At 43.3% G+C, this 22,187-nt stretch overlaps 5 protein-coding genes across 7 annotated transcripts; 2 read left to right on the top strand and 3 right to left on the bottom strand.

The window, feature by feature from the left end:
• The first annotated feature begins 532 nt into the window (after positions 1-532).
• On the top strand, positions 533-5,942 carry ddx24 (DEAD (Asp-Glu-Ala-Asp) box helicase 24). Its single transcript, XM_056426009.1, has 8 exons — positions 533-1,976; positions 2,059-2,523; positions 2,617-2,770; positions 3,638-4,153; positions 4,667-4,742; positions 4,983-5,171; positions 5,257-5,386; positions 5,483-5,942. Exons 1-8 carry the CDS (start codon positions 833-835, stop codon positions 5,743-5,745), a joined length of 2,937 nt encoding a protein of 978 aa, XP_056281984.1. The 5' UTR covers positions 533-832; the 3' UTR covers positions 5,746-5,942.
• Positions 5,926-7,743, bottom strand: LOC130201219 (ubiquitin thioesterase OTUB2-like). The gene is made up of 6 exons (XM_056426016.1): positions 7,679-7,743; positions 7,480-7,560; positions 7,246-7,364; positions 7,075-7,159; positions 6,293-6,484; positions 5,926-6,209 (listed from the first exon to the last, which is right to left on the bottom strand). The coding sequence occupies exons 2-6, from the start codon at positions 7,558-7,560 to the stop codon at positions 6,003-6,005; spliced, it is 684 nt and encodes a 227-aa protein (XP_056281991.1). The 5' UTR covers positions 7,679-7,743; the 3' UTR covers positions 5,926-6,002.
• A 580-nt stretch (positions 7,744-8,323) lies between these two features.
• Positions 8,324-11,449, bottom strand: si:ch1073-416d2.4 (coiled-coil domain-containing protein 42 like-2). Its single transcript, XM_056426013.1, has 9 exons — positions 11,271-11,449; positions 11,129-11,174; positions 10,365-10,541; positions 10,107-10,264; positions 9,943-10,025; positions 9,607-9,779; positions 9,422-9,532; positions 9,208-9,324; positions 8,324-9,120 (listed from the first exon to the last, which is right to left on the bottom strand). The coding sequence occupies exons 1-9, from the start codon at positions 11,375-11,377 to the stop codon at positions 8,953-8,955; spliced, it is 1,140 nt and encodes a 379-aa protein (XP_056281988.1). The 5' UTR covers positions 11,378-11,449; the 3' UTR covers positions 8,324-8,952.
• Positions 11,450-13,021: 1,572 nt separating this feature from the next.
• Positions 13,022-19,122, top strand: LOC130202009 (ankyrin repeat and SOCS box protein 2-like). Of its 3 annotated transcripts, XM_056427275.1 has the most exons (9): positions 13,022-13,108; positions 13,551-13,743; positions 16,036-16,205; positions 16,380-16,535; positions 16,627-16,872; positions 17,302-17,473; positions 17,668-18,271; positions 18,356-18,509; positions 18,659-19,122. In XM_056427275.1, the coding sequence occupies exons 2-9, from the start codon at positions 13,634-13,636 to the stop codon at positions 18,787-18,789; spliced, it is 1,743 nt and encodes a 580-aa protein (XP_056283250.1). In that variant the 5' UTR covers positions 13,022-13,108; positions 13,551-13,633; the 3' UTR covers positions 18,790-19,122. The 3 variants fall into 3 exon arrangements, with proteins under 3 accessions (XP_056283250.1, XP_056283247.1, XP_056283248.1); XM_056427272.1 differs by lacking the exon at positions 13,022-13,108 and having other exon boundaries at positions 13,479-13,743; XM_056427273.1 differs by lacking the exons at positions 13,022-13,108; positions 13,551-13,743 and adding an exon at positions 15,444-15,616.
• Positions 19,123-19,504: 382 nt separating this feature from the next.
• On the bottom strand, positions 19,505-20,275 carry LOC130202010 (protein FAM181A-like). The gene has a single exon (XM_056427276.1). The coding sequence runs from the start codon at positions 20,273-20,275 to the stop codon at positions 19,505-19,507; it is 771 nt and encodes a 256-aa protein (XP_056283251.1).
• Between the last annotated feature and the right edge of the window lie 1,912 nt (positions 20,276-22,187).

Raw genomic sequence — 22,187 nt, 5'->3', positions numbered from 1 at the left:
GTAAAAAAAACCTTGTCAATGATTTATTTACATTTATAAATTTATACGGATAACTTAACTTTTTCTGATGGCTTATTAGAACATGAGAAACATGGCCTTTTAATAACATTATACATGCACACAGGGTGCAAATTATGTGATGGCTCACCAGCAACAGATTTTTCACTGGCATTATGGAAGTGTTAAAAATTAATAGATGGTTTAAATGATAATTTTGTCATTACTTACAATGTACAAAACATTTATTAAAAGTGTCTTCTAAAAATGAAGTCACACATCCAATCTAAATTAGAAATGTCAGCTCAAACACGGAGTTTAGTGAGATGAGAAAAGTCTTAAAGTATTAGTTTCTCTGAAATGCATCGATAACTGATTATATGAATATGATCACAGTAGAGAAATCAGGCTGCTATGGAAGCCCCTTAATTGTTGTTCTCACAGTGGCAGAAACGGGCTTCCATAGACCTCTGTAACCGTTGTTGGACTAATAAAGTTTTTTCAAACCACGTGATCAACACTGTCATGGCGGCGCCCTCGTTTCATGCGTGGTCTGTAACGATATGTTGACATAAAAAGAACTAAAGCCAGTCAAGGTAGTAATATTTTTGTTATTTTTTTAACTTATAGTAACTTCATTCTTGTTTATTATTTACCACGCCGATTGGGTCTGACATTTTTACGGGCGTTTTCTATATTAGTTGGCGAGAGTGCGTCGGAACTTAGTTAGCGTTAGCTGCCGGCTAACTTCACACATAACGCCACGCTTTTAACAGCTCCGGTTGAGGGAGGCAATTCAACGTATTGGCTTGACTCGGTATATATTTGAACGAACATGAAGATCATGAAGATGAAACCCAGAAACACGCGTATGTCCTCCGGGCCGATGAGACCAGCCAAACGGAGCATCCACATGAAAGGCAATTGGAAAGCTATAGAGGTCGATCCCAGTGTCTTCTCCGAGGAGGGAATGGAGGGTCTGGTGTGTTTTGAAGAGCTGACAGATTATCGGTTTGTAGACGCTGAAAAGGCTGCAGCTATTGCAGAAAAGAAAGCAACAATGGAGAAGAAGAAGATGATGAAGAAGCAGAATAAAACGAAGAAGAGAAAGGCCAGTGAGGCAGAGGAGACTGGAGAGAAGGTAGATGTGGAGAACATAGGAGAGAAAACAGCTGAACCAGCCAAGAAGAGAGCCAAAAGGAAGAAGAAAAATAAGAAACTAGCTGCACAGGAATCTGACCCAGCAGATAATGCGACTGAAGAAGCGATACAGAAGGATCGAGAAAAGAAAGCAACAATGGAGAAGAAGAAGATGATGAAGAAGCAGAATAAAACGAAGAAGAGAAAGGCCAGTGAGGCAGAGGAGGCTGGAGAGAAGGTAGATGTGGAGAACATAGGAGAGAAAACAGCTGAACCAGCCAAGAAGAGAGCCAAAAGGAAGAAGAAAAATAAGAAACTAGCTGCACAGGAATCTGACGCAGCAGATAACGCGACTGAAGAAGCGATACAGAAGGATGTAGCTCCAGCTGAGGAGAAAATAGAAGATATCCCAGAAGATGCCTCTAAAGATAGAGCAATTAGTTCAGAACCTGCTGTTCAATTAAAACCCACAAAGAAGAGTAAGAAAAAGAAGCAAAAGAAACGTAAGCCGCGCATAAAAAATGATAACATCTTAGAGGCGCAGCCCAACCAGGAGTCTACATCAGAAGTTCAATCTCTGGAAAAAGAAAAACCCACTCAAGATAAAGCTACAAAGCATCCCAAAAACAAAAAGCAGATAAAGAATTGGACGAATGCAGGAATGTCTGGCTCTGACGACAAACATGCTGATGTAAGTGCCTGGAAGGACTTGTTTGTCCCCTCTCCAGTGCTAAGGGCACTGAGCAGTCTTGGATTTAGCTCACCGAGTCCGATACAAGCCCTGGCTTTGCCTCCGGCCATCAGGGATCGTATGGATATACTCGGGGCGGCCGAGACCGGTAAGATACAATATATCTCTGTATTTGACCCATCGCAGTATGTCTTCCATACGTGAAACTAATGTGAACATTGTCATTACAGGAAGTGGCAAGACACTGGCTTTTGGTATTCCCATGATCCACGCCATCATGGAGTGGAAGAACGGTTCAGAAAAGCCAGTTGATGACAACACTGAATCGACCACAGAGGTGGAGAGTTTGTATTTACCAGATGTAGATCAGTCCCCACTAGAAGAAGACATGGAGGACAACATGGACGACGAGGGAGAAGAGGTTGAAAGCGTCGCAGAGCAGGATCAGGATCGGAGTGACGCAGATGAACATGACAGCGAAGAAAAAGATGATGATGATGGTGATGATGATGAGAGGCTTGGATGTGTTAAAGTAATCGATAATGTCGAGTTTGACTTTGACCCCACCGCTGAAGCAGAAGAAGAAGACCCTGCTGGCGGTCGCATTCAGCCTCTACTTGGACTGGTGCTCACACCCACCAGGGAGCTGGCTGTTCAGGTCAAGCACCATCTTGATGCTATCACAAAATTTACAGGCAAGTCATTCAAGTTTTAAGACTACCATGTTTTTGTTTTGGTAAATTGAACGCAATTATGAATGTCAGTAATACTCTGTTACTTTTGTGTAGACATCAAAACAGTAATAGTGGTGGGTGGCATGGCACAAGAGAAACAACGGAGGATGCTGAAACGAAGACCAGAAATTGTGATTGCCACTCCAGGACGTCTGTGGGACTTGATCCAGGAGAAGCATCCACATCTGCTGAATTTAAGACGGCTCAAGTAAGTCTTTTCCTCAAGCTTGATGTATTTCAGTAAAACATATAGTTTTTTATATCAATATACTTTGAGTCAATAATAAAATATTAGCTATGTATATATTTATTACAAGTAGTTGTGAAATAATAATACATTTCATTTCATTTGGAGGCGCCTTTCAAGTCACCCAAGGTCACCGAACAATAAAATAATACAGAATAAAAGATAAAAGCATAAAAGATAGACAACATTAAAACAGAACATCAACATAAAAACAAGTCCAAAAACAATACAATGCCATTGAGAGCTAATAAACTGGAGCACTGAATTATCATCGAGCCCTACTTCCTTATTTATTTATCAGATTTTGATTAGGTTTGTGTTCCTGAAGGTAGATTGAATGTTATTTACACGGTAATATCCTGTTTACATTTACACTGAAAAATAAATATAAATATGGAGTGTGCTTTGATTTTTATAGGCTGGAAAGGAGAGACAACATTAAGTTAATTTCCAAATGCAGGGCACAGTCTAGGATGTAATATAAAGGGTGTAAAATGCTCTGTAATGAATTTATGGGCCGTAACTACCACATCAGCAATAGAAGGCTAAATAGATCAAAGAGACCTGCCATTGACGGCATGCACATTATTGTGAATTGTTGAAGGGGTCCATGTTCAATCATTTGCAAACAAAAAGCCAGAGGCAGCAGAACAACGTGTGTTGAAGGCAGACGTTATTTTTCTTGAACTTGACTTTCCAACAGGAAGCTGGATCAACATCAGGAATAGTCTGTGTGATGAATATGTATCTGATGCTGATCCTTCACAGAGATAATCTGTTTGTTTTTCATGCTACCCTTTGACTTTCCTTTGTTGTGTTGTTCTACAGGTGCCTGGTCATCGATGAAGCCGATCGCATGGTGGAGAGAGGCCACTTTGCGGAGCTGGGGAGTCTGCTGGAGATGCTGAACACCGTTCAATTCAATCCCAAGAGGCAGACGTTCGTGTTCTCGGCCACACTGACCATGGATCGCAGCCTGCCCACCCGCCTTCTGCAGAAGAAGAAGAGGAAGCATCTGGACCAGAGGGGCAAGCTGGAAGTTCTCATGGAGAAAGTGGGGATCAGGTCCAAACCCAAAATCATTGACCTGACCAGGAAGGAGGCAACTGTGGAGACCCTGACTGAGACCCGAATCCTTTGTCAGAAGGAAGAGAAGGACTTCTACCTGTATTACTTTCTGCTCCAGTATCCCGGCCGCACCATGGTATTTGCCAACAGCATAGACTGTATCAAGAGACTGAACTCTCTGCTGGTTATCATGGACCGGACTCCGCTGCCCCTTCATGCCAACATGCACCAGAAGCAACGCTTCAAGAACCTGGAACGGTTTGCTGAGAGGGAGAGGTGAGGTTTACACTTGCACGAGCAGTCTGACTGTTTGCCTCGGGTTAGTCGGTGTGTTTCTATCATGAAATGGGAAAAAAAGTCTGAACTGCAACTCCGGTCTTCAGGGTTCTTCTGGTATGCATGAACAGGTCCTGGATTATGTTCTCCTGACTTGTTCCATCGTTGAGTTTGATCATAATGCATATTTACAGAATAAGCTCTGCAGTTTACACTCAAGGTGGAGAAACAACTCGAGTGCACTTTGTGTGTTGCTGTCATGTTAACAAGGTCTCCCTTGGTCAAAATAAGAAATAAAAAACAATAGATTTAAACGAATAGAGATTACTTATTTTGAGCTAAGAAGTCATTGGTAACTGAGATAAAGTTGGTTTTCCCTAGTCTTAAAGGTGACACTTAAGTAGTTACGAAAAAGATCTTATTATTCAGCTTCCGTGTCACATCCCATGGCGTGTAATCCACTCATTGCTTCCTGAATTGACATTTGACACGGTATACAAATGTCCTCCTCAGTTGTGTTCTGCTGACGACGGATGTGGCCGCTCGGGGACTGGATATCCCAAACGTTGAGCATGTCATTCACTACCAGGTAAGCTTTGTGCACAGCATACATGAGTATTGTTCTGTATAAACAATGGTACGTATTAACTGTAACACTCATCACCATGTTATACTGAGCCATGTAGCAGCAATGTTATGTTTGATTTCAAATAATACAGCTGCTTTGCTCTGTTAACTGACCTATTTTCTATCGACGTTCTACTGCAGCATGTTGGATGCCGCAAGAGAGCCTCAGTGTGACTGAATCATGTCCTCCTGTGAACATCAGGTTCCCAGGACCTCTGAGACCTACGTCCATCGGAGTGGCAGAACAGCGCGAGCGACCAAAGAGGGTCTGAGTTTGCTGCTAATTGGCCCAGACGACATGATGAACTTCAAAAAGATCTACAAGGCTCTTGGGAAGGACGAGGAGCTTCCCATGTTCCCCATTGAGATCAAATGCATGGAAGCCATCAAGGTGAGATCCACAATTCGGTCCAGCCTTTACGTGACATTCAAGAGATCACATTTGATTCTTTATTGTTGAATGTGTTTCTCCACAGGAGCGGGTGAACTTGGCCAGACAGATAGAGAAGATTGAGTTCCACAACGGCAAGGAGAAGCAGCACAACTCCTGGTTCAGAAAAGCAGCCGAGGCCCTGGACCTGGACCTGGACGATGATCTTTTAATTGGTGAGGCCAACATTACGCAACATGTTCTGCACCAGGTTCCCTTTATTTAAAAAATGTTAAAATACAGACAACTGAATATACCATCTATGTCCACAGGCGGGGCGAAGGACGAAAACGATGACAGAGAGCAGCAGAGGGCGGTGAAGGGGATGAAAAATCATTTGAAGCATCTGATCTCCCAGCCGGTGTTCAAGAATGTGTTTTACAACAAGTACCCCACTCAAATGGGAAAGCTGTCCCTGCCTCACATGCCGCAAGCCGGGAGTGGAAACGCCCTCACCAGGGTTTCAATGCAGGAGAAGAAACAGAAGTTAAAGAGAGGTGTTGCACAACAGCAGAAAAAAGAGCAGCCGCAATGACGTGTGAATGGAATGTGTATTTAGAGAGGCCATCTCCAACATGGTGTAGGGAATTGTTCATTTATGCAAATGTTTTACATAAATTAATTGAAATACTTATCGCACAATGTGCAAAGAAAATGTATTTCCAAATGTCGAGTCGCTGTTCACTGCAAGCCTTTTATAAAAATCTGTCTTCACCAGTGTCTTAACGCCCAGTTGGGATTTTTATTCCACCAAAGTAAATGTTCCTGAGCCGAGTCCTCGCGTGCCTCTGGTCAGTGTTGAGGCCGCGGGTAGAGAATGTTATAATGTGACGTTTGGTAGAGGAGGTGCAGGGAGGGTTCAGCACCTTCTGGAATGACGTGGTGGGCCAACAGCTGCTCGTCGCCCTCCATGGAGACGATGTGGATGCAGATATCCAGGGCCTGCGACAGAGCCAAGATGTCCACGTGATCGCACTCCATCGCCATGGTCTCCACTTCCTGAATGAAGAGAGCAAAGACATTAGCAAACCCCGACTTATATTTCCGCAACAGTTTTTTTGCAGCAGCACTTAGTTACAAACTTGGTGACAGTAGACGAGAAGATTAGGCGCCTCCACAAAATTGCAGAAGAAGTCCGCCTGGTTTTGCAGGTGTGCCGAAGTGAGCAGCCGGAGATACTGCACCACGCTGTCGGACGTCATCTGCTCGTTGAAGAGCCTGACCAGCGTGTCTTCATGCTCGTCGGCCTGGCACTGCTCCACTACGTTAACAACCTGACGGAGAACGAGGTGTCAGCACACATGGGTTTAAACTAGTTCTACAAGTGTGCCTTGAATACTTTTATTTTAATTCCCTGCATATTTTTTTTTAAAGCAGATCCGTGAGCAGTTAAAATGAGAAACTGATGGATGAGTGCCCAAAGACTTATAGGTGTCCAGCTGGTTTCAACTTGAAATACTTTGACCAGATTACTCATTACCTGTATAACAGAGACCCTCCATAGGTAATGAAATATCAGAACCGTGACTTCCTATCCAGAGGATAGCTTGTGAATAAAATTGTTATGAGATTGAAGCCACCATAAAAACCTCATATCCAAATGATTATAACTATCTATTTTGCACTCTGTATGTGCCTCTTATGTGTATTATTACAAACACCACTTTTGTGGGAGCATTGTTATATAAAGGCTCAAACTAGTAATCACTGCATAAGTGCTGTTATAATTTCTGAAGGACAATAATAAATGACCCTTGTTGCTGCTCATGTCTGTTCCAGGCTTTACAGAACCACGGCTGCACTGGTCTACAACTTCATGGCAAGTCAATAAAATCTGACCGCAAGAGACAAGTGCGTTATTTACTGTGTTCAGGTGGTGCTTGAAGGACTTCTCGTCAAATCCCGCTGAAGACAAGTCTTCATAGGTCTGAACAATTTTCTCCTTAAATCTGAAAGTCAAACCAGTAAAGATACGAGCAGCTTAAACTTCAGGTGACTTCAGTGAACTTGAGGAATGGCAGTAAAGACAACTGACCTCTGCAGAGCCCGGGCATTGTGCAGGACTGACTCCAAGTGTGCAAAGCAGAGCGCTCTGTAGAAGCAGTTCCCATCGCCCCGCACTTGTCTGAAGGTGGAAAACTGACCGCTTAGATCCTAACAAAGGACAATAGGTGTGATTATTATGCGACCGGCAGTTTGAAGCCGTTCAACGGGGCGACCGGCCACTCGCCTCCGCCTGTGCAGCCCACCCCAAAACGCAATGTCCTACTTTGTATTTGGCACCCGGCGTTTGCTCAGGAAACAGCGAAGAGATGTCCTCTCGGCATGAGACGAGGCTGCCTGCCTCCATCTGTCGGGAAACAAACGGCTTTACTGTTTTGAGACCAACCGGCCGTTTCAGGGCTCGACTACCCGCACCTTCCGGATTTCATTAATGTGAAAAACAATTTAAGAACAAACGTAATTACAGTTGAGCAATAATATGTGCGTCAAAGCTGTGCGTCAAAACATTGTTGCAATCTTATTTCCATTTTCTGGAAACCGGATGTTTGCAGACACCACGTGCTCCTGTTAAAGGGACAGTACCGTGTTTCTTTTAACGCCTCCGTATTGGGGATTCATTGCAAGCGAAAACATTATCAAGCCCAAAAGCTATTTTAGAAATAAAAAGTCGGTGTTAACTGCGTTAGCCTAAAAATGATAACACACAATTAACCTCTGCTGCAAGTAGAAATCAGTCAAGATCGTACTTTCGTAAAGAATAGGAGTATTATCTTTTTTTTTTTTTTTTTTTACATGATTAAGTTAAAAGTTGATTTGAACAACTTCATATCACCTACAATAATAAATCATAAGTATCTGTTGAAACGTGAGGAATCTGTGACGTAACAAGTAGCCAAGTGGCTGTCGTATTGGAGTGGAATACAAAGTGTAATATAAGTGAAGTAGAAGCATATGAATGGAAACACTCAAGTAAAGTACACGTATCCTTGTACACGATACGTGAGTAAATACGCAGCACAATCGGAATCAGGACTATTTATTGTCAAGTTCGTTACACATACAAGGGATTTGGTGAAAGTTGCATAATAAAAAAACAACAAAAAGTGCAATAACATGAGACATAATTGAAAAAATAAAACCCCAGGATATTACTTCATTGCATATAAAATAAAAATTCGTCTGGACATAGTTTGCTATGTTTCTCAGAAGCATTGCAACGTATTTGGTGATTTCGGTACAGGGCTTTATGAAAACCTGTATTCCAGTGTCTTACAACATGGAGCATGTCATATTCAGGTATTTGCTCTGCTGCACATGTTTGGTAATGTTGAGTAAAAAGTTAAACGTGAACTATGTGGAACAGAACGTGTAAATGGTTGCAGCATTTGGTCCTGCACGATGTGTACTGATCACAGGAAGGTCAGATTGGGTCCACAGCATTTTTTGTGAAGAGTTTTGAACACTGACGCTGTTACAAAAAATAATAGCAATTGAAAGTCAAACCACTCATAGATAATGACAAACATATCCTCACACAATCTATGTTTACTTGCTTTTTACAGAGTTTTAATCCCAGGTTCTTCATTCGCGGATGTCGTGTTCTCAGGTGTCAGACTTGTCATGTTGTACTTTTTCTTCTCAAACTGCAGCTTCCAAAGTCAAACACATATTTTCACACTCAACAAACCGCTGATTACTTTAAAAGTGCCACGAACTAAGTTGTTAGTTCCACATCAACTCATTGTCTCACTCTTTCAACTGACTTTACTTGAACCTTTAATTTGTGTTTTACTGTTCTACTCTCCCTTCTGTCTGTCGGAGCTGTTCGACTCGTCATCATGGCCGACCCAGACTCCATCAGCCTCCTCACTCTCCTCTCCGTGTCCGCCTTGTCCAGGATGCACTCCTAAAATCACACTCTTGGTTAGTTAAAAAGTAAGTAAAAGAAGATAAATGACTACAATAGAGCAAGCACATGTGTTCTTATTCCTACCTTCACCATGTCCATCATTGTCAGTGTGTTCATGTTTTCCAACGGTCCATATGTTGAGAGATAGCACTGCTCTGCAAGATTGTTGATTGCCATAAGCAAGCGACCCTCTTCTTCAACCTGAGGGACGATGGCACATTTGACAACATTTCTATCCCTAACTCCAATCTGCAGATTATCTCAGGGTCCTTTCCAACTCATAATCTTGAAAGCAAACCTTCTGCCTGGACAGGTCTTGCTCCAGCAGCAGGTTAACCTCTGCTTGCTTGTTCGTCTCTCTCAGGGTTTCTAACTCACTCTGGAGTTCAGACAGTTCTTTATTGGCCATCTGCAACACAGATAAGAACTCCTCTAATACGGCGTTCATTTAGGCATTTTCAAGTGTGTGTGTGTGTGTCTGACCAGTGTTTTAATACTGTGCTCCTGCTTCATGATCAGCAGTTGTGGCTGGCCCTGCTCCACCTCCTCCTCCAGACTCCTCAAGCACTGCAGCAGCTCCCGGTGGGTGATGGTCAGGGTCTCATGGCGCCGAATGATGGGCATAACCAGAGATTCAGACCCATTATCAAGGTAAACTGAAAGACATCGTGCAGATTGGTCCATTTTACAGCCATTGTGGAATAACTCATTAGATTAGATTAGATTAGACATTCCTTTATGATTGTTTCTTTAGGATAAGCAGAACAGATTCGTGCAACAGTTTTCTCACTGAGGCCGATACAAGTGTGTTCAACTTACTGCTCGGGAAATGATCTATTGCTTTCATCAAGTAGTCTTCATAGATTTTGTATTTGGACGTTCTCTCCTTTAAAACTCGCTTTCTGTGAATTAGAATATGGGAAAGCTTCGATTAAATATGACGGCATGATTGTTGCATGACGGCGTTGGTTGAAAGTTCTCACCTGGCTCTCAGTTGTTTCAGCTGATCTGTCAGATCTTCTATTTCTCTCTGTTTTGAAATGTTCAGCTCAAGCGCCGCCTCATAATTCTGCAGCGCTCGGCGTCGCTTCACTTCATTTTCAGCCACAAACTTCTCAAACTTCTTCAAACTCTCTGTACTCTGGGTATAAATACAAATCCCAAGGGTATTTTTATGATCCGGTCAGCGGATATAGAGCATAATCATGAATGCCTTCACGTTTCAGGCGGTTTTAAAGCACCTGCTGTTGTTTTAGTTCCAGCTCAGCCCTTCTCCGGGCTAGAGCCTCAGCGCGGCTCTTAAACTCCTGTCGTTTGAGTGTGAGCTGCTGGTCCACCTTGTCCAGCTCAGCTTGTTTCTTCAGAATCAGGGTCTTGAGCAAAGTGTTCACTCCGGCCTCGAGGACTCTGCTGGAAGTCTAACCAAATAAACACTCAAACTCTGTCCATGTTCCAAAATATTATTAAAAAGACAGTCATCACCACAAAACCTCCTTTTAACCCTCCTGTTACCTTTGGGGTCAATTTGACCCCATTCAATGTTTGGCGTCTCTAAAAAAATTATTGATATCATTTTTTTTGCTTCATATTTCATGACTTTTCCTAATTTATTGGGAACAACTGGGAAAACATAAAATTCACATGATGATATGTTTTCACTGTCCTGTACACAACTTGTACGCGTCGGTGTTCTTTGGGGTCAATTTGACCCCAGGCTGTTTTTCACTGTGTAAAACATATAAGAAATATCAACTTTTTTATTTATTTAAAAGGCTATTTAGGTAGTCAACAAACAAACATAAAGTACCTCACACTTAAACTTGGGAAACAATATTAATTCTTATCATTTTCTGGAGGTTTTAATTGCTGTGGTCAAAAAGGGTAAAAGATGTTAGTAACTTTGAAGGTAACAGGAGGGTTAATATTCTATTTCCTAAAGTGTCCTATAGGTCGACAGCATATAATAACATCCTTATTTTTTATTGCATTGCATATTCTGTCTTACCTCTGTCACAACAGGTAGATAGTTGACATGTTCATCTTTTCTGTGTCTGATGAGAAATAGTTTTTCAATAACCATTCAATCGACATATTTATGAATGGGTTCGAGAAGTTACGTTTCTTCCACTGTATGACGCGATGCCTACCTGCTGTCTTCCAACTGTGTGACAAACACGTTTCGTATTCGGTTTCCCAGCGTCAGTTTGAGCCGGGGGTCGCTGTCCTCGGGGACAGGAAGGGAAGACGTCGTCATGTTTGTTGTCCTTTTAATCCTGACGAGTAAACAAGTGCCGCAATTATTCCACGTTCTTGCGACCAGAACGTCTTTTTTTCAGAATGTTTTCCTGGATTTGTGTTGCGGTTGCTTGGAAACCGCCTGCAAGACAACTGGGAATGTGCCGGGGTCGTTTCTCCGTTGTCACGGCAACTGCCAGAGGAGTTAATGCGTGTATGAAAGCAACGTAACCATGGAGATGAGCCCGTTCCGGGTCCGAGACCAGGAACACGTGAAGAGCGCTCACTCCGCTCTAATTTACGAGAACCGAGTCCAGAACGTTTCTCACGTGATGCATTGCTCCGGTCCATAGTGAGACCAATATTGACATTAGAGTAATAATAATAAAAGCATAATTAAGAAGAAAAAAAGTTTGCTGCTTTGCAAACGTTTTACTAAAGAGCCCATTCATCCATGTTTTAGACACATACTCTGCTTTCAATTATAATGTCTGTCTGATGACTAATATAACTAAAGTACCTTGTAGATAATATATATTTTCTTCTCCTCCCTTATTAAAAAATCCATATTTTTGTGAATATACAAATAGCTGGTGGATGCCAAATTAATTCAGTTTTCAATTCTGTTTATTTTGTATAGCCCAAAATCACAAATTACACATTTTAAATCTATACACATACATCACCCGGTCCCAGGACCTCACATCGGATCAGGAACAACTCCCAAAAAAACAGAAACAACTTTTAACGGGGAAAAGGGGGAAGAAACCTCCAGGGGAGCAACAGAGGCGGATCCCTCTCACCGGATGGACAGAATAAATAGATGTCATGTGTATAGATCAACAGCGTATATATAGTTACATAAACATTCAATGAATATGACAGAAAAATCACCGAACGGTCCGTTCTAAATCGGTTTGTGCACAGGAAGTTTCAAGTTTCCACATCACACTTGTGTAAGTTGCATGTTGAACCATGAGTGGTTTACAAACAAACATCACAAAGCCATGCTCAGACCAATGTACCTGTCTTAAATCCAAATGTGATGTCAGCACAGAGAAAATGTCACCCTTCAGGGGATGAATGTGAAAACTCGTATAGACATCCTTCTGATCAGTAAAGGTCAAACATCAAAGTGAAGTCACAATAAGTATTTTAAGCACACATTTTTGGAGGGACTATCTAGTTGTATCGACCTTCTTTCATAGTGGATATTGATATGACTTAAGAAAGGTTACATTATTAAAGTGGATGATGGTTGCATCTGTATTGTTTTTAATGTTTTTAATGTTTACTATGTTAATTACTCCTTCAAAGTGTTGCAAATAAGCACCACCTCTCCGTGTTAGCACTATCTCATCCCTTCTCAAACAATTGTAAATACTTCCTTCATGATGGTTATAGTGACGGTTGTTGTCAAAAACAATGCTCAACAATTTGGGAAGAGTAGTCTCAGAGTATAGTCCGGCTCCTCCAACTGGAAATAGACACGTCGATAGACTTGTTTGTGTTGAGTAAACCAGAGAAGCATTTCCAGTTTAGTTGCAGGAAGCATTCTTTACAAACACCTCAGCAGAACGGAAACAAAGATCAGCTGTTTTTGTTCCGTGCACATCTTCACACTTTATGACGTGACAGTAAGAGCGGATACAACAGAAGGACGCTCTTCTCTCTTGGTATAAAGGCAGATCAACACATCTGTAACATGAACGCAACTTCTTTGAATGAGGATGAGGAACTCTGACAGGTGGTGAGTTGCAGTTTTTGAAAATGTAGTTAAGCTTTAAAGACACATTTGACTGTTTTAAACACTTGGTCCTCCACATATCTCCTCTTTCTGTTTGTTTTCTTCAACCATTAAGCCTATTCTTAGGACAACAAATGAACGCTGACTGCAACTTGATGTGTTATTCTTGAGCCGACTTTCTGCTGCATAACTCTCTGTAACACTACACACGACCTCAGCTCCGCATTGCCTCTCGAGCTGCAGAATCAAGTGGAATCAAACGCAGTTGAACATGCCCTTAAAAGGCTTCTATCCTCATCGCCTGAGCCGCTGCACTCTGATGGCTGCAAGTGGTGCAGATTTCAGCTCTGTCAAATGAGCGTGGTCTCATTGTGACTGTATGTGTGTTTACGCATGTCTTTTTACATGTACTGCTGTTGTTCTGACTGTGTGTCTGGATCATCAGGCTCGTCTCTGGTTTATGAAGAAGACAGCAGCACGCTGTTTGAAGTCTCGGTCCTCAGACTGGACAGCACGTCTCCTCCTGTGATGATCACAGGCAGCGGATCCAGGTCTCTTTACCAGAGACTCAACAACGATATCAAAGACAGGCTGGCTGTCTACTCCCTGAGTCTCCATGCTTCAATAGACTTGCTCAGGTGAGGAAACACAATATTACTTTGTAAGTACGGTATAGTACGCACAAGAGGTTTCCCTATGCAAATGTATTATAATAAAACAATCCCGAAGTAATCCATTTAAAATCTTAAACACATTTGATGTGGTTAGTAATGACATGCTTATTCATTTTCTATGTAAATTGTAGTAATTTTTTGAATAGCGTTGTTATAAGGTGTCAATAGACAATAAATCAGCATAATTATTTTTCAAAAATAAAACAAAAAAGAACACGATTTGGTCTGTGCTGAAAATTTGAACTACAAACTTTGTTTTGTTGTTGTTGTTGTTTGTAAAATTGTTTAAATAAATGTGGCTCATTGGCTTAGGTCAGTGCAGGTGACTAAAATAAATGGTGGCAAAGTGTCAACTTCATCTCTGGTTCAAGGGAAGGAAGATAACTTGTAAAATCGTATTAAAACATATTTCATCAACATTTGATGTTTCCAGCAACAAGCTGTTGTGAGTGTGCAGTAGCTATAATCTTCTCAGCTGTCAAATGTCAACATCAGGTATAAACTGCTTCTGCTTTTACTTTAATTGATGCCATATTAGCTTGAAACACTTCCCTCTGGTGGAGAAACTGCAGCCCCCTCAAAGTCAGATAGTATGTCAATTACACGGTTTCACATGGATATGTAACCGTGCCCTACCGTCACAAAGCAGCACCTGGTGGTTTGTAGAGGAGTTATTGTTCTGCCTGACAAACTACTGAGCCAAATTATAAAAGTTGGGAAAACAAATGGCTTAGGGCCCTCAATAGGGCTTATTTTAGAGGCCTATAAGGTGATATCGAAAGGAAAAAGCTTCAAGATTAAAATGAAGCCAGTGCTTCACGTGTTGTGATCAATGGGGTGTAGAATTATTTCATTTTCTCTGGTGTGAAAACATTACCAAATGCTCATATGTTTCTGAGAATTTGAGGATTTTATGGAATTTACATTCCACAAATATACACAAAAATGACATATGCTTGGGTTTAAAGGCACGATTATCATACGCAGTGAGAAGAAGCGGGTCTCTATGCATCTGTATCTGAATCATTCTCAGATGGGAGACAGACAATGTGGAAGAGATATTGAGTCTCTAACTCAACTTGGACGTTTGACCAAAACTCAATGCATTTAAACACACACTTGTAACAGCTTCTCTATGTCAGTCACTTCAGTTTGTTTAATTTACTTCAAATATAATCAAGATGTCAAAAAAAGTTACTTGTATAAGAATCATTGGGGGAAATGAGACTTAAATTAACCCTGTCCATTTCATTATAGCAGCTAAACCTTCTCCTTTAAGGACATAACATTCAAATAACTTTATGGACACATACAGCAGGACTGCAATGTTTGTGGCAATCAAAGGTGATGGACTTGTGGATTATGGTGGTGAACCTTTATTCTTCTCTAGTAGGCCTACTCCTTGCTGTGCTTTTCCTCTTGCCCTCGGCCTATTCCTCTTTTATTTGTATTATCTGATTGTTTAATGTGGAAACCAGTTTCGAAAACGAAGCCTCCGTGCACAGAGAGAGACATCCCGGCTGCGGTATCTCCAGTGCTGTGAGCCGTATCTGTAGATGTCCGAGTCCCTTGACATATATGGAGAGACCCGTCACCCCGCCGCCTGACAATACCGTCCCAAAATAATCTGAGCGCACAGCTGCGCCCCGCTCCGCCGCCGCGCGTCGTGAGAGGAACCACCGCCGTGAAATCTCTCGTCATCAAAAATGACGAAATTCATCTACTCTGAATACTTATCTCAGTTCCGCAATGCTGGAGGTAAATGTAACAGTGTTATGTCGCGACTGCGAGCAGATGCGAGGAGCGGAGACGGTCAGGGCGGCGCGTCAGAGCCGGAGTGAGTCTTTTGTTGTGGAGGGCTGTTTGATTGACACGGGGGCTGTGCGCGTGCGTGTGTGTGTGTGTGTGTGTGTGGTGGTGGTGGGGGGGGGGGGGGGTACTTTAGCTCAACTGAGGTCTTCCTTGTCACTGTTGTAGAATATAAATAGGATGTGTTTAATCTGGATTAAATTGGTAACATATACCACATTAAAATTACTTTTATGTGCCATGTACCTTGTCAAAACATTATTCTGATTCTGACTTGTTTATTATATTATTGTTTATTGTTAATGTTATTATAGCCTAAATATATAGATTGAGATGTCATGGTTGGGTCAAAATCACAGCCCCCGCACAGTGCTGCTGCTGTCTGAGAATTACACTCGATTGCTTTTAGGTGGAAGTCAATTAAAGTGTTTGTTCTCTCCTGTTCAGGGACGTGGTGCCGGTGGTCTTTGCCATCAGGAGAGGGGATGTGAAGGCTATCAATGATCTGGCAACATCCGCTCCTCTCAGCCTGCTGAAGGAGAACAACGATGGCTGGATTCCTCTCCATGATGCGGCCATCTGTGGACAGACGGAGTGCTTGAAGATCATACTGAGGGGTATGGCCTTGAAAGCATTATTAAAGACTGTTCTGTTGAAATCACATGGGCTCAGATTGACAATGAGGGAAAGGAGGGTAAAAAACAGATTTTTCAAAGAAGCGTTTTGGTGCTCTGGTTGTACGTTCTCAAAATAATGAATGGTGTGTGTGCTATGAATATGTTCTGCTCCAGCCCATCCAGGATCGGTAGACAAGCGTACCCTGCAGGAGCAGACGGCCCTGCTGCTGGCTGTGTCTCGTGGACACTTGTCATGTGTGCAGTGCCTCCTGGAGACGAGCGCCGACCCCGACATCAGCAGCAAGAACAAAGAAACCCCTTTGTACAAAGGTACAGCGGTGTTGTATACAACAGAATTCTTCAGGAAAACAAACTGTGGAGATAACTTTATAACAGCCTAATGCCTTGTCTGTTTCTGTAGCTTGTGAGTTGGACCATATGGACATGGTGAGCCTCATTCTGTCCCATGGGGCCACTGTGAATCAGCGGTGTGGTCAGGGGTGGACAGCCCTACATGAGGCTGTGTCCAGGAACAACACTGAGATCTGTGAGATATTAATAAGAGCCGGGGCTGCAGTCAACCCACCGAACACTTACAGCATCACGCCGCTCATCGTAGCCGCCCAGCGAGGACAGATGAGGGCGCTCTGCTACCTCATTGAAAAAGGTACCCGTCTGCAATGAAATATGACTCTTTACCTTCACATTGAAAATGCGGAAGGTAATGTTTTGATCGCCTTGTATTTCTTTATTTATTTATTTGTATGCGTGTTATTCGCATAAGTAAAAAAGTATTAAACCGAATCGCATGAAATTTGGTGGGATGATTGGTTATTATCCGGGGACCATTTGATTAGATTTTGGGATCGATCGGGTCAAAGGTCATGGTCAAGGTCATGAAAAGGTCAACATCTTCTTTTTACCATTGCACGGTCAATTTATATCCAATTGGCATGCAACTAATGCCAACATGTTCATAATTCAATGCCCAATCTTGTGATATGCGAAGGTATGCGCTCTACCGAGTGCCCATTCTAGTTTTTTCATGTTTCTGAAAAACATTTGAAGGTTATAAAGGAACCATTCTTTTGTGTAGGTGCACATGTGAACATGCAGACGTGTGATGGGGTCACAGCTCTGCATGAGGCGAGTAAAAATGGCCACAAGGAAAGCGTCGCAGTGCTGTTGACTAAAAACGCAGATGCCAACAAACCCACCGACTCCGGACTGCTGCCGCTGCACATTGCTGCTCAATTTGGACACCATGAGTAGGCTAAGTAACTTGTTAATGAGGTATTATTACAACAGAAAACATGTCTGAAGATGTAATAGGGCCTACTTGTATTGGGAAAAGTGGTTTTAATGTAGCCTACAATAGGGTAGATATTATGAATGAAGCCGTGACGAGAGTTTTAGAAACGGCTTTTCGTGTATTTGTGTTATTTTTCCTCACTCTGTGCAGGATCGTGTCCCTGCTGGTCTCGGTGACGAGTCGAGCCAGGCTCCGCCACAGTTGTGTCCGTCCCCTCCACCTGGCGGCAGAGCACAACAGACACGCGGTGGCAGCTGTGCTCCTCAAGACTGGCGCGGATGTAAACGCCACGCTGGCCGACAGTCACTCCGAACGGTACGCGGATCGACGGGCGACGGCTCTCTACTTTGCGATTGCCAACGGCAGCACCGAGACCGCGGAGGTGCTGCTGAACGCCGGCGCCGATCTTAGTCTGGACCCGGTCAGTCCTCTGCTGATGGCGGTACGGCGCGGCTGCGTCAGTACCGTGTCCCTACTGCTGCAGAGAGAGGCCGACGTCCACGCCAGGATACCCTCGTACGCCACGACGTTCCCCGCCGTTGTCGCCCTTTGCGGGAATAATTTGCCTCTCCTCAAGTGTCTTTTGGACAATGGATGTGACGCCCTCTCCTGTTTTACCTGTACATACGGCTGTGCCCCTCACCCAACATCAGGAGGACCCCACATAAGAACAGTTGGCAGCAATGGAATTGTTTTGCAGACTGACAATATGCTTCCTTTCACCTGCAGCGAGTCATCAGAAAGAGCAACACAGGTGGGGAAACATAGGCAAAAACAATGTCAGGGTTTCTTACAATAACTGAAATGTTGTTTCTAAATATTGTTTTCACTTTTTCAGTTCTGTGAGTGGATCTCAACATCCGGGATGTGTAGATGGGCAGGACCGATCATAGACTTGCTGCTGGAGCACGTCGGTCATGTTCGGCTTTGCAGCAAGCTCACTGAGCTGCTGGACAGCCGAGAAGAATGGCTCGCTGTTAAGAGGACGGCATGTAAGCATCCCACAAAATCGCATCATCCTGACATGCAAACGTGTCTCTTTCTGTCTTTCACTTCCTCACACATGCATACAACGCAAAATGTGGTCCACAATCATGCAAGCGACCATCCTCTTGATCTTCTCTCTTTGTCCTGTCCACAGCGTCACCTCGGCCACTGCTGCACCTTTGCAGATTTAGGATTCGGACCCAAATGGGGAGACACAGACTGAAATCTCTCACAAGCCTACCTCTTCCAGACAGACTGATCACATACCTGAGCCTGGCTGACTGACTTTAATCTCTTCTAGCCTTATCGGCATCATAGATATGACTAAATGTATCCATTTGTGTTTCTTTTTTGAGCTGCATCAAATGTTTTTTATCTGTAGATGCAATTACGTGTACGATATCTATTTATAACAAATGTAAAACATGAAGTATTTTTAATCTGTCAGATTGTTTTGTTGTTTCACAGAACCGCTCAATGAAAGCAGAAATAATCTTATGCCCAAAGGAGTTCTCGAAGGAAGTTGAATCTTTTATTTAAAAATAAACATCACTGTTTGAAATGTGCCTGTCTATCATACATTACTTTGACGAATAAAAAAAGGATTTCTATGTCTCACATTCTATTCTCTTAGTTGAAAGACAAAACTAAAACAGGATATTCTCATTCATTTACATAACTTTTTTGGTGCTGGAAAAAAAAAGAGCAGTCATCCTCTGCAGAAACCTAAAATTAGAAACCTTTCAACTTACTGTCACTTTTCAGATACTTGGAAAGGCGTCGGACTGGCATGAAAGTTCACATGAAGACGTTATTCTGCAAGTGCAATTTAGTCCTTTAGATTTACACAATAAAAATAGATTACGCTTCCAGTAAGTGCTTGAGGAAGTGTCTCGTGTACAAATGTTGAAAGATGAAGAGTTGGCTTTGCAGAATGCAACATGAACATAGTTAGTCCTATTGACACATTGTCTGTGCCGCTGCTCCATGAGAAGGGAAATCAAATGAATCCAAACACGCTGAAGATTGGTGACTGGACGGTGGGTTTGGTCGGTATAGGCTTGACCACAACGTGCGTGTGGAGCTTCTGTCCATAAGGATGCTCGGGTCGCTCTGCTGCTTTACTCCACAGTCCCAGCGGCGGATGTGGGACAACAATGTGACTGTGGAGGACCTGGTGTCCGTGGCACTGGAAGGGGCAGCAGCCGCACACATTCACGCAGTGGTGAGAGGTCAGGTCCAATTTCAGCGTCTCTTTATCCACAGAGCTGCGCCGGCTGGACGTTGACAGAGCGGCCTTCGCGTCATCCTTATCGAAACTCCTTTTCCGCTTTTCATTCTCGCTGCCCTCAGACGTGACTGCGTGGTTCCTTTTTACTCCCAAATGTGAGTGCTCCCTCTTCGTTGGGGTCAATTTAGGTTCCTCCCAAAATGAGGCCGGTAGTTGGCGTTTCCTCATCGGCACCTGCTTAACGGCGCTCCCCACATTCTCGGCACCCTGCGCATCCGAACCGGGCTTCTCTGTGACCGTCACACTCTGGTGGGCAGTCCCCACCGGTTTGGCGCACCCGTACTCGGCAGACCTGTGTGTGTGGCACCTCGGGACTCTGGAGTACTTCTGGGAGAATCGCTTCAGTTGTTTCTGCAGATATTTCCTGTGATCCACGGAGCGTCTGCACGGAGCCGACTTGTCCAAGGCCGCTTTGATATCGCTGGATGCCAAATTTACAAAATTTAGCAACGTCTTGACTTCACTGTCTGCGTTCGCCATATTTGCAAAAACGTTGATCAAATCAGTCCATGTTGGAGCGTGTCGTCCACCATCAAGATCTAAAGGGAAATCAGAAAAAACGATTAAGGATTTGCATAAATGCACATTTCTCTTTTAAAAGAATTCTGCGACTAACCCTGAAGCTGACGGGTCTCAGTTGATATTTCTTCTGAGTAATAAATACATCCCTTTACTCACCACTGCTGGATGGCTCCAGCCTCACTCCAAGACACAGTCCAAGCACAGACTTCCCTCCAGGCTGAGCACTTCAACAAGTTGAATGAATATAAACTCCTTGTAGTTGTGGTGCTTTCCTTGAACCAATCAGCGACCCCAGGCCACTCACAATGCACCCAATCAGCCTCCAAGCACCCTGGTATCAAATTCTTCACCATTGCAAATTGTTGTCATGGAGACCTGGAAAAAGGCGCTGAGGGGATGCGATATTTCTCCTGCACGGTGATTTCCAGGCGTTGGCCAAACATCAACAACAACAACAAGCCAGAGTGTGCATGAACAAAAAAGCGCACGTTTTGCTGAAATAGACATGCCTTCTAACTTTATTCCGGAGCGGTTAAAGTTGAGTCTTAAACATATACCTCTCATTCCCTCCCCAAGAGTGATGTCAGCAGTAGGATTTGGCGAGGGGGGGATCTAAAGAGTGCATAACCATGGAAAGGGGCTTGAACGCTCAAGAATCTTGTCTTTCTGTTTGCCCCCTCAATCGAGCAGCACAAAGGCTGAATTACTCATTCAAACCTCGCGGGACAAAAGGAAAGGAGCTGGATAGCACTCCTGCATTTGTAGTCAAACATTTAGAGACTTAAATCGAGTCGTCATGAAGGAGAAAGAGTCGGACAAAGCCCATAGAATTGCCATCAGCAAACATTTTCCTGTGTCATATTATGGGGTCTCCATGGCTCCCTCTGGCCCGTGGACAATAGCACAAGTTTGCACACTCGAATACTGTCACCCTGCCAACGGCAACAAGGGCCCAAAACAGGACAATCCCCAGAGAAAGCATGGGCTCCGCAGGGAAGGTTGCAATGGAGGAGGAAAAGAGGACTTGGAAATGCTAATTGAGCTTCATCCCCTTATTGAAGTGGAAAAAAAAGAGTACCCATCGTCCCATTAAAACGCAGCAGCAGTGGAATGAGATGTGAGGAAACTGATTGTCTGGTAAGTAACACCTCATGCGTGTGCACTATACGACCCTGGAAGCATTATCTGAACCACTCCAGCACCAGGACGCATCATTTTTGAAAACATGCCGCAGTCTACTTTGAGGCTACAGGCCATTTATTCCGAGGGAGCTGCAGCCAGAATGATTGATTGCCTCATTCACTCAGTTTGGGGTTGTCTGAGGAGAGCTCTGCAGGTCTATATGTGCTCTGACTGGTCTATCTTTTTAGGCAGTGCATCCCTCTTGTTCTGGAGAGGCAATGGGACCCTATTGTCCTCCTCTCTTCTTCTTCCCTTCACCTCTCTGTTCATTTGAAAAGGCCAATTAACAATGGAGCTCCCCTCCCATGGCCTGTCAGCCCACTCCTGGGCTTTTGAAGTGAGGGAGAAAGAGAAAGAGGAAGCACAGTGGCGTCCACAAATACCACAATGTGACACTGTCCTTGTGCCAAGACAGGTTTATGTTTGTATTTTAAATACTTATATAAATAGGATTGAGATGATTTATGGGAAAGCACTGAGCCAAATGACAATATTCAGTAAATTGTGTATTTACCTTTACACTTTAATCCAACTGGAGAGGGTCATGTGAGTCTGAAACCGACATAACATACAAATTAAAGTGTCACTTTAACTGCTGCATGCGCACCCACGATATGCTCTTTACTTATATCTTTGGGGCACATGCAAACTGCCACTGAGAAAAGCGTTGTGCTCAAGGAGTGTTTGG

This window comes from Pseudoliparis swirei, chromosome 11 (genome assembly GCF_029220125.1).
Source record: "Pseudoliparis swirei isolate HS2019 ecotype Mariana Trench chromosome 11, NWPU_hadal_v1, whole genome shotgun sequence".
NCBI classification, from domain to species: domain Eukaryota; kingdom Metazoa; phylum Chordata; class Actinopteri; order Perciformes; family Liparidae; genus Pseudoliparis; species Pseudoliparis swirei.
The sequence above is the reverse complement of the archived record's forward strand: the minus strand, read 5'-3'. Positions and strand labels throughout refer to the sequence as shown.

Bases quoted from the DNA above. Each gene is read 5' to 3' on its own strand.
- ddx24 (XM_056426009.1), top strand. From the start codon at position 833: ATGAAGATCATGAAGATGAAACCCAGAAACACGCGTATGTCCTCCGGG. The intron at 5,172-5,256 runs GTGAGATCCACA...GTTTCTCCACAG, and splicing joins AATGCATGGAAGCCATCAAG to GAGCGGGTGAACTTGGCCAG. The intron at 5,387-5,482 runs GTGAGGCCAACA...CTATGTCCACAG, and splicing joins GGACGATGATCTTTTAATTG to GCGGGGCGAAGGACGAAAAC.
- LOC130201219 (XM_056426016.1), bottom strand. From the start codon at position 7,560: ATGGAGGCAGGCAGCCTCGTCTCATGCCGAGAGGACATCTCTTCGCTG. The intron at 7,365-7,479 runs GTAGGACATTGC...GTCCTTTGTTAG, and splicing joins CGCCGGGTGCCAAATACAAA to GATCTAAGCGGTCAGTTTTC. The intron at 6,485-7,074 runs GTAAATAACGCA...GTTCTCCGTCAG, and splicing joins TCAAGCACCACCTGAACACA to GTTGTTAACGTAGTGGAGCA.
- si:ch1073-416d2.4 (XM_056426013.1), bottom strand. From the start codon at position 11,377: ATGACGACGTCTTCCCTTCCTGTCCCCGAGGACAGCGACCCCCGGCTC. The intron at 10,026-10,106 runs GTGAGAACTTTC...TCTAATTCACAG, and splicing joins CTGAAACAACTGAGAGCCAG to AAAGCGAGTTTTAAAGGAGA. The intron at 9,325-9,421 runs GTTTGCTTTCAA...ATCGTCCCTCAG, and splicing joins AAGACCTGTCCAGGCAGAAG to GTTGAAGAAGAGGGTCGCTT.
- LOC130202009 (XM_056427272.1), top strand. From the start codon at position 13,499: ATGTCTTTTTACATGTACTGCTGTTGTTCTGACTGTGTGTCTGGATCA. The intron at 17,474-17,667 runs GTAGGCTAAGTA...CACTCTGTGCAG, and splicing joins GCTCAATTTGGACACCATGA to GATCGTGTCCCTGCTGGTCT. The intron at 18,510-18,658 runs GTAAGCATCCCA...TCCTGTCCACAG, and splicing joins CGCTGTTAAGAGGACGGCAT to CGTCACCTCGGCCACTGCTG.
- LOC130202010 (XM_056427276.1), bottom strand. From the start codon at position 20,275: ATGGCGAACGCAGACAGTGAAGTCAAGACGTTGCTAAATTTTGTAAAT.